This window comes from Lupinus angustifolius, chromosome LG16 (genome assembly GCF_001865875.1).
Source record: "Lupinus angustifolius cultivar Tanjil chromosome LG16, LupAngTanjil_v1.0, whole genome shotgun sequence".
Taxonomy (NCBI): domain Eukaryota; kingdom Viridiplantae; phylum Streptophyta; class Magnoliopsida; order Fabales; family Fabaceae; genus Lupinus; species Lupinus angustifolius.
The window spans coordinates 5,701,393-5,712,765 of NC_032024.1; the positions used below are offsets into that span (position 1 = coordinate 5,701,393).

The window sequence follows — 11,373 nt, forward strand, 5'->3', positions numbered from 1 at the left end:
AACATGCCAAAGATTCAAGAGCTTCATGTGTAGACTAGAGTCTTAGATATGTCTTAGTTTTTGAGTCTAAGTTAGGTAAACCTAGATGCAAATCTCACAACTTGTAAAAACTATCATATCATTTGCATGAGACATGTCATCTAGATTATTATATGTTCATGCATTAATCATACATGTTATTTGTGAATCTTAGGCATAACATAATGGGAAAACATGTATAGTTGATAAGCATAACATATAGGTAGTTTACCATTTAATATCTTACCTGAAAATATGCTAGTTAATCGATTAACGAGAAAACAGTTTTAACAGTTTCAACAGATAACTGAAAAACGGATTTCAGTTATTCTCAAACAGCCTGTTAATCGATTAACAAGCAACTTAATCGATTAACTAGGCATCTAACAACTTTTCTATATAAACTGGATTTTTGAACAGATTTCATATACGAATTAGATCATTCATTCATTCAGTTTAGAATTGCTAAGTTGCATATTTTCGTGTTCAATGTATGTCATATAGGCAGAGAGAATTGCATGTGAGATTAGAGTGAGATAGTATCATGTTTAAGGATTAACATATCCTCCACTGAATGTGATTATATGTGTTCATCATTCTATCTTCTTCTTGCATGATTCTTTCATTACTTTTTAGAGATTTCTTAAGGGTAGAAATTACATGTTCTTCATGATTCTGATCTTATACATATTCTTGATAATTGTGAGATTTGTATAGGGTTTATAGTTTGTGCTTGATTATAACATTTAAGCCTATTGGTGCTTTACATTACTCTGTTTTTTGTGTATTTTTGTAACAAGGAAAGTCGTCTCTTAGTGTCGTACCACCAACGAGATACAGAGAGTCTTCACCAAGACTTGGAGGTCTTGTGTTTAGAATATACTCTTGGTTGGGGCTGGATCGTAGGAAAGGTTTTCCTAGGCAATTAGTAAGGTCAAACCAAGGTAGGGGTTCTGGGAATTCAAGAAGGTAGCGTTCAAAGTCTTGTAATTGGAAGTGTGTATGTAAGATACATTGGCTTCAATTTTCACGAAGAAAATCTCCCGAGATCGGAAGGGGAGGACTGGATGTAGTTTTGTAGTGGACCGTAAAACAAACCAGTATAAAAACCTTGTTGCAGGTTGTTTCTTTCCTTTATCTCTTTACTGTTTTAAAGTGTTTTTAATTGCCTATTTTAGCTAATAATTTGAATATTGTAAATCTGCCATATAAAGATCATTCATGTTCAAATATATATGTTGTCTCATTTATGTATAATCTGTGAGTGGTTGTGCAATCGAGCCATTTAGCAACAGTCTATTTTACGCGACTTAATCGATTAAGGCAGTCTTTAATCGATTAAATAGGTGATTTTCCGGAATAGGGCTTTGGTGCGAATAGCGGTATTTGGGAACCGCGACACCTATTCAAACCCTCCCTTCTAGGTGTATTTTGTAACTGATACCTAACAAGTGGTATCATAGCTAGTATGACGTGCTAAATCAAGTGCATACGCGTGATCCGGAAGGGAAAACAAATGGGTTCCACCAACCCCTTTGGCGGTGATGACGCATCCATTAACTGTCCTCCCGTATTCAGTGGCGAAGGATATGCCTACTGGAAAGTTCGCATGAAAATCTTTATAGGAGCCATTGACTCAGATATTTGGAAATTCGTAGTCAACGGGTCCTTCGTTCCACAACATTTAGTGGATGATGAACCAAAAGATAAACCGAAAAGCCTATGGACCAATGATGAACGCAAAAATGTTCAATACAAACTGCATGCTAAAAACATCATCACATCAATCCTATCTTATGATGAGTTCTTTCGGATGTCGTAGTGCCAAAGTGCGAAAGAAATGTGGTACACTTTACAAGTGACTCACGAAGGCACTAGCGAAGTCAAGCTTGCCTGGCTGAATGCCCTAACCCATGGATATGAGTTGTTTCGTATGTTACCGAGTGAGTCTATCGGTGACATGCAAAAGCGATTCACTCATATAGCTAACCATTTAGTTGCTTTAGATAAAAAATTTACCAAAGGAGAGCTTACTAACAAAGTATTACATTGTCTTAAGTAGATATGGCAACCAAAACTAACAGCTATCATAGATCCAAGGATCTTGACTCCATGCCTTTGGCGACATTATTTGGAAAGCTTCAAGAGCACAAAATGGAGCTTAGACGCCTCACCATGCACGAAGAATCAGATCGTAGAAAGAAAAATATATCTCTCAAGGCAACAACATCTCAATCTACAAAAGAGAGAGAAGAAGATGAATCTCATTAAGAAAAATGATGAAACTTTGAGTCTTCTCGTACGCAAATTCGGGAAATTCCTAAAGAAAGGAGGCATCAAATGTTTCCAAAATAAAGAAGTGCGCGAGTCAACCAGAAAAGGCAAGAGTAAAGAGCGATTCACCTGCCATGAGTGTGGTAAGCCAGGACATATGAAGTTTCAATGTCCTACTTACCTCAAGATGGTTGATTTAGATAAGAGCACTCATCGGGACTTCAATTCAATGAAAGCCTATATAGTATGGGACGTAACAGAGGAGGACGCGACATCTAGCAACTCAGATGGAGAGGAGACAGCCAAGCTATACTTAATGACCAGAACAGATGATGCTTGTTGCTCAAATTTGAAAGAGGTAAATAGCGAGGTATATTCTGACACCTCATCTACTTCATCTGATTATTCACCTCCTTATGAGGATTTGTATAATGCTTATGTCAAATTGCATGATGAGTTAAAGAAATTAGCTAGGATTAGTTCTGATAGAAAAAGTGTAATCATTCTAAATGAACAAAAAATAGTTTCATTACAAAAAGAAGTAGATGAACTAAAACTAGAAAATGAAACATTAGATCTAATATATTCTTGTAATGCATGCAATTGCTCAAATGACAATTTATGTCTATCAACTGTTTGTGATTCTTGCGAGACTTTGAAAAATGAAAATTTGAGACTGGTTGAAAAACTCGCAAAACTCACAGAGAGTCAAAACATGTTACACACTATGCTTAGCCAAACCAAAAATGTTGGTGACCATATCGAGCTAGGATATATTCCCCCTACGCGTAGGAGAAGACCATATATGAGACCTATTAATTGGCCTAATAAGAAATATTTTAATAAAAACGTTCCTACATGCTTTTATTGTGGCACTCATGGCCACACTTTCTACTCTTGTTATATTAGAAAATATGGTATACCTAGTGGAGTGTATGTTTGGATGAAAAAGGGAGATAACACCCTAGTTACTAATAGAAAAGGACCCAACATAACTTGGGCACTTGAAAAAGGCAAGTGATCTATGTTTTGCAGGTATGTTTGCGAGCACATGGACAACATTGGTATCTTGATAGTGGATGCTCGAGACATATGATGGGTGATAGATCAAAATTACTAGATCTATCCTTGCATGAAAAAGGGTTTGTCATGTATGGAGACAACAACAAAGGAAAGACACTTGGCACCAGAATGATTGGCAACTCAAATCAGGAAGTGATCAAAAATGTGTTATATATTAAAGACCTGGAACATAATCTCTTGAGTATCAACCAACTATGCGATAAAGGTAACCGTGTATCTTTGGATTTTGAGTGTTTTATAATTCGTGACAATATATCTAATAAAGTTAAGTTTGTTAGATATTGTATAAATAGTATATGTATGGTTAATCTGGAGGATGTCACTACTCTATTTTCAAAATGTTTTATATCTAAATAGGATGACATATGGCTTTGACATAGGTGTGTCGCTCATATTCATGTAAAACATCTAGATAAACTCAGGAAACTTATGACACTCATGTAAACATGTGAAAAACTCTTTTAGTAAAAAGAATGTGATATCCACAACAAGACCTTTGGAGCTTCTCCATACGGACTTTTTTGGACCATCACATGTTATGAGTTTTGGTGGTAGCTTTTATGCTTTAGTGATCGTTGATGATTTCTCTAGATTTACATGGACATTATTTCTATCGTCCAAGAGTGATGCTTTCAAGTCTTTCAAAAACCTTGTCAAACAAATCCAAAATCAGTTTCACCATAAGATAGTATATATTCGATCCAATCATGGTGGCGAATTTGAAAACCATCTGTTTGATAAATTTTGTGATAAATATGGTATTATGCAACAATTTTCGGCCCCTCGTACCCCTCAATGTTGAGAGGAAGAGTCGAGTCTTAGAGGAGCTTGCTAGAACCACACTAAACGAAAGCAAGGTTCCTAAATATTTTTGGGCTAATGCAGTGCATACAGCTTGCTATGTGATTAACGGTATAATCTTGAGGCACACTTTTTCAAAAACACCTTATGAACTTTTAAAAGGTCGAAAACCTAATATTGCTCATTTTCATGCTTTTGGTTGTAAATGTTTTATATTAAATAATGGAAAGAGAGCTTTAGGTAAATTTGATTCAAAAGCTGATGAGGGTATATTTTTGGGGTATGCATTGCATAGTAAAGCTTATCGAGTCTTTAATAAATATTCAATGCAAGTAGAAGAGTTTGTGCATGTCCATTTTGACGAATCTTCTCCAAAAGAGAAGAGAAAGATATTTTCTGATGATGTTGCAGGTGCTTTAGAAGAAGCATACTCTAAGGACATGGACCAATACAAAGAAGAAGAAGTAGAGCAAATTGTCCAAGATGAGCATCAGGACCTCCCGATCGTCCACTCGACAAAGTGATAGGTGATATAAATACGGGGGTGGTAACCCGTAGCTTTTTACGAAATTTTTGTAACTTTGATGCTTTTGTATATCAAATTGAGCCTAAGACCATTGATAAGGCCATTGAGGATGTGTACTAAGGTATAGCTATGCAAGAAGACCTAAACCAGTTTGAGCGTAATAATGTATGGGACTTGGTCCCTAAACCTAAAGAACAGCTAGTGATTGGTACTAGATGGGTCTTTCGTAACAAATTAGATGAATCTGGCTTGATTATAATAAATAAAGCACGCTTAGTGGCCAAAGGCTACAATCATGAGGAGGGCATCGATTATGATGAGACCTACGCTCCTGTAGCCAGATTAGAGGCCATTAGGATGCTTCTATCCTTTGCATTGATTATGAATTTTAAACTCTTCCAAATGGATGACAAGAGCACCTTCCTGAATGGCTACATTCAAGAGGAGGTATATGTAGATCAACCTCCCGACTTTGAAAATTTTAAATATCCTAACCATGTATATAAACTCAAAAGGGCACTTTATGGCCTTAAACAAGCTCCTAGAGCTTGGTATGATAGATTGAGTTCTTTCCTTTTGAAAAAGGGTTTGTGAGGGGTATGGTTGATACTATCCTCTTTGTTTGTAGATTAGATAATCATGTATTATTAGTTCAAATATATGTTGATGATATAATCTTCGAATCTACTAATGACATTCTCTGTAAAGAATTTTCTGAGATGATGCAAGATGAATTTGAGATGTCGATGATGGAGGAACTGACCTTCTTTCTTGGACTTCAAATCAAAAAAATGGAAAGTGGCATCTTCATTCATCAATCGAAATACTACAAGGAGTTACTAAAGAAGTTCGATATGGAAAAGTTTAAAGAGGCTTCAACACTTATGGCGTCCGCTTGTTATCTAGACAAAGATGAAAAGGGAAAAGCAATCGAGGTAACCAAGTATCGTGGGATTATCTGCTCATTATTATACTTAACTGCGAGTCGCCTCGATATTATGTTTAGTGTTTTTATGTGTGCTATATTTCAAGCATTTCCTAAAGATTCACATTATACTGTTGTTAAACGCATCATGACATATTTAAAAGGAACAACTAATATGGGATTATGGTATCTCAGGGATGCCTCATTATCCTTGGTAGGGTATTCCGATTCCGATTTTGTGGCATGCAAGTTGGATCGAAAGAGAACTAGTGGGACTTGTTATTTACTAGGGAGTTCCCTAGTTGCATGGCACGGTAAAAAGCAAGTGTGTGTTGCTTTGTCCACTGCCGAAGTGGAATACATTGTTGTCGGTGTTTGTTGCGCTCAAATCATTTGGATGAAGCAGCAACTTAAGGACTTTGGACTAAATCTAGAAAAGATGCCTATAAAATGTGATAATACAAGTGACATAAACTTATCCAAGAATCACGTTTTGCATTCTAGAACCAAGCATATAGAAATTAGACATCATTTCTTGCGTGACCATGTACAAAAAGGCGATTATGTACTTGAACTTGTTGAAACTACTAAGCAATTGGCTAATATTTTCACCAAGCCCCTCTCACGAGATACTTTCTATGTTCTTCGAAGAGAACTTAGAATCCTTGATGAAAATTATCTTGTTTAAAATCGTCTAAAACTTTATTATGTGCTTCGCATTATTAATGTCTTTTATGCTTAAAAATGTATATTTGTTGTGAATGCATTATATTCCTATTATGACTCATGATCATGTATGATAAGTTGTATATGTATATGTATATGTGTTTGAATAACAATTTCTTGATATATGTTAGAAATCTATGCATGCTTTTAAAACCCAAAAACCTCTTAATTCTGAAAATCTAATGCTAGTTAATCGATTAAAATGAGTTCCAGTAGCAAACATTTTATTGAGAATATGGGCTTAATGAGTGAATACCCAAACGGTTGGCCTATAGGGGATAATTGGAATCCTATAAGTTAATGCATAAGGAACGGTTATGGTCCTCAAGACACCAAATCACAAATAGTTTTCACCTCTCCCCATCAGAGAGAAAACAAAGGTCCCAAAAGGAATTAAGGATTTGGTTAAGAAGACGATCATACCAAAACTCTCTCAAAAGGTATATCAAAGGAGTAGATCAGAGAACATGGATTCAGGTATTACTTTATATCATTGTTTTATATTATGTGTGACAATCATGAGATTCAAGATCTTAGGATTGATATTTCACCAATCATCAGGAAATATCTAACAAGTGGTATCAAAGCTTTAGGTTCTGAATTTTATGGTTCTTCATTAAAGATGTTTTCCCCCCAATTTTTTTATGAACAGTAATTTTTTAAATTTGAGGATCTTTATGCTTCCGCTATTAGTTATGAAAATTGGATATTTAGGAATAATGAGGATAACTTTTATCCGCTTCTGCTTGTTTGAATTATGAGTAATTTGTATTATGAATCTTTGCAACATGTGTTGAAGTATATATTCAGATTTGTGTATGAACATTGCATTAACTTTTATGACTTTGTTATGCAATATGTATATTATATGTGCACTAATGCCTTAATGTTGGACTTTGACTTTTGTCACTTTCAATTTTGTAATTTGTTTAAGTATATGTATAAGGTATCTATATGTTAAGATGTGTTTTTATTTTATACATATACAATCTAGAATTCATGACCTTGATTATATTGTGAATTAAAATATACATATATACATATGTAATTCTTTCCAGCTTGAGGTTGTTGTGATGTCTGGAATTACTAATTAAAGTTAATGTATATATATAATGGTTACGGTTAATGCTTAAAATTATATATACTTAACTATGTTAGTGTGTGAAAGTGTATATATATAGTGTTCCATATATGTTATAAAATATGCATGATCATATTTGATTTGAAATTTTTTATAATGATTTACATATATTTTTTTTTATGTTTTTCACCCTAGATCTACTTTGTATTTGATTAAGATTGCATCGACTTTTATGCATTTATATGTATATATATATAATATATATCGTTCTTTTATTTGGAATTATATGATTGGATTAGATTTGTTAATCATAAAAGATATCAAATATGAAGGTTTTAATTCCAAAATCATAATTTTTTTAATAATGGACACATATTGTTTTCCTTTTGTCTGTTAATTATTTTTAAATTAATTGATGCAATATGTTGCTAAAGTAACCTCTATTGTTGAAAATGATTAAGGTTACACAGATGAGTATGAGATTATTTATGCGAGTTATGTTCAGCCCAAAGGAAGATACAATTTGGCTAAGTGATAACGTACATGTGATGATAAATAAATAACAATTATAAAAAAAAATTCATGTGAATAATAGTCGATCCAAAGAAAGGCTATTGTTTGACATAAGTAATTGTTAATATTTGATTATTATGTTGAGAGTATCACTTACAAATTAATTTCTCTGTCCAAAGACTAGAAATTGATATTGTGCTAGGTATCTTATGATGAGTCTATTATGTGAACATGTCTTGTTATATATATATATATATATATATATATATATACTTCCATGTCCTATTATTATAAACAAATATTACAAGACAAGAAGTGTTGTAGATATTTGAAAATTGTTGACATTAAAACAACAATTCTATGGCTTCTTCAGTGATAGCAACAAAACATTGGCACATTAATTAGCTGACCAAATTTTATTTGTTTATTTTTAAGAGTTGAAACTTTTATATCATTAACTAAATTAGGTTGAGAAACACAAATAATTTCAACTACTTATGTTGGCTTGTGGGTTTGAGAGGCTAATATTTGATACTAAAAATAAAAAATAAACCACACACCACATTAGTTGTTAAACTAAAGTTAAAACTATCTATGTACACTTTCTTCAATAGGGATATAAGATGTGGATTGTTGAACTAAATTATCACTTAAACCATGTCCTCATAAAATGTAATTGATTGCCCAAAACACAAATAATTTATTTTAGGGTAAAGAGTTATTTTTACCCTTAATATTTGTGTGTATCAAATTGTTCCTTACAAATTGGAAATGACCTCAAAATAATAAAAAAGCCAATTGGTGAACTATTTTGGATTATGTTTTTGGAGGGTTCATTACTTGGCAGATATACGTAACACAAATAAATATTAAATGATTATAATTTTAAATAATTTTAAAATTTAACAGTTTCATTTTTCCGTATATTCTAATACTGGACTCACTCTCTTGTACGAGAGAGAATTTGGACACTTTAAAAGTAGTTAGTACTTTCATTTTTCCAGAGATAAAATTGATCTATACAAAAATCATAAGGAATAAGGTGGATATTCATTTTTCATAGATCAAATTAATCCATGCAAAAATCATAAAGATAAAGTGGATATTCATTTTTTCTTTATTATTACATGGTGTCATGAGCAATGTCTCTAAGCTTAAAGCAAAAGCACATTGCTTCAGTTTTGTCTCATAATCACTTCAACATTTTTTTTGTATAGTAAAAATGCCTTTCTTCTAAACAAGAATTTGTAGTCTCAAACGCTGCTGTAAACTATGTCTGAACCAATGATATTGAAGTAAAAATAGAAAAATAATAATATATATTTAAGTTTTTTAATCAATATAGTATGTTTTCATTAATAAGGTATATAGTTTGAGACGCCGTTTGAAATAACACATCGTAGTCCACTTCTACCATTATCATTTCTACCAACAACACTCTTTAGTTATAATGTCCTTTGCATCCTACTTAAGTTTTAACTTCTCAAAACAATTCTCATTTATTATAGTTCCCTTTGAGATTCCAAGCTGAACAAAATTCTCTGGGAGTATCCCTTTTTTCATGTTCTGTTATCTTCTGAAAATGGCTTTGTTACTTTTAGCTTTCTACTAAAAGTACCTCTTAACTTTTCTAGATTAACTTTTGTGACAACAATTATAGCTGTTTCCTTTCTCATACTTGATATTATATATTATTATGATCACATCAACCCATTTATGGTATATTCAAACTTAAGGGTACCCTTCATTTTTCTTTGTTAGTGTTCTAAATTTCTAATGTTATTTTGCAATTTGTTCAACCCCTTAATTTGTTATTAGTCTCTTTTGTGTGAACATTTTTGGTTCCCTTTATATTCACTCACTTGGTTTGTCTAATGTCATAATTTCTATGTAATCTAGCTTTTTTCTGTTGAATCAGTTTTCTATCTTCACACAGGTTCAGCTTCTTCTTTTGTTGAATTACAATAAGGTTGTGTTGTATCAGTATTCAGTTACAATCTCACTTAGTTTTTTCAATTTAGTACTTAGTTTAAGGTTGAAGCTAAGTTGATATGTTTTGTTCTTATTAGTATTGTTATTTGTTTTTGTTAAGGTTGTTACTTGTAAGTTTCTCAAATCAATAGTCTTTTTGTGTTTCAATCTTTTTCTCAATGGCTCCTATGAATTTCCCTCTTCGTTGGGAGAGTACCGGGGACCAGTGGTGGTATGCATCGCCCATAGATTGGGCTGCTGCAAATGGCCACTATGACTTGGTTCACGAGCTTCTTCGAATCGACAGCAATCACCTTTTCAAACTCACCTCCCTGCGCCGAATTAGGCGCCTAGAAGTTGTGTGGGATGATGAAGAACAGTTCAATGATGTAGCCAAGTTTCGGTCTCAGGTGGCGCAGAAGCTGCTTCTAGAATGTGAATCCAAGAGAGGGAAGAAGTCTCTCATCCGCGCAGGTTACGGTGGATGGCTAATGTACACTGCTGCCTCAGCCGGGGACATGGGTTTTGTTCAAGTACTTCTTGAGAGGAACCCTCTTCTGGTTTTTGGTGAAGGAGAGTATGGTGTCACTGATATACTTTATGCTGCTGCTAGGAGCAAGAATTGCGAGGTTTTCCGGCTGCTATTTGATTTCGCAGTATCACCAAGGTTTCACACAGGTAAAGGTGGGATATTTGAGGAGCATATTGGTGAAATTCCTTCTGTTTACAAATGGGAGATGACAAATAGGGCTCTACATGCTGCTGCTAGAGGAGGGAATCTGAAGATTTTGGAGGAGCTTCTTGCAAATTGCACTGATATTTTGACTTATAGAGATGCTCATGATTCAACTATTTTACATGCTGCTGCAGGCAGAGGACAAGTTGAGGTGATATTCTGCTCATTTTATTCTCTTCTGATTATAGCTTTTAGCTTATAGTTTTTTCATTCTTATGCAATGAATGATTGGTGATTGGCAATGTATTCTTGTGTTTACTATCGTCACTTGATACGCGATTCTCTATGGTACAGGTACGTAATACGAGATACGTTATCCTGTCAAATACCGGTACGTTAGGGATATACTTAGCATGGTTTCTATACTACATATACAGTCATTTTTAGTGTCATTCTTGTAGGTTTGAATCAACTTTTGCTTCACCATAGGAGTATCCCAAGATAAAATTATTTCTTGTTTGTTGTAACTCTTTCATGTAGGCGAGTGCAGATCATCGATTACTCTTCTTTTCTTTAGTCTTTTTAGCTTAAACTGTAGGTGAAAACATGGTTCGTTCTTTATAGGGAACCAATTCACAAAATAACCATAAATTGATACACAAGAACCAATTCGCAGTTTTATCTCAGAGTTGTGTTTCAATGATCCTTACATTCTTCTTATTGTCACTTAGCATATGACATTTCTGGTGCAGTAGTTGGGGCCTTAGGGGCATTTTTTT

At 33.7% G+C, this 11,373-nt stretch overlaps 1 protein-coding gene across 1 annotated transcript; it reads left to right on the forward strand.

The window, feature by feature from the left end:
- On the forward strand, window positions 9,384–10,876 carry LOC109328983. The gene has a single exon (XM_019562639.1). It carries the CDS (start codon window positions 10,098–10,100, stop codon window positions 10,854–10,856), a length of 759 nt encoding a protein of 252 aa, XP_019418184.1. The 5' UTR covers window positions 9,384–10,097; the 3' UTR covers window positions 10,857–10,876.

What these genes read in the sequence shown, in the direction of transcription:
- LOC109328983 (XM_019562639.1), top strand. Translation starts at nt 10,098, where the DNA reads ATGGCTCCTATGAATTTCCCTCTTCGTTGGGAGAGTACCGGGGACCAG.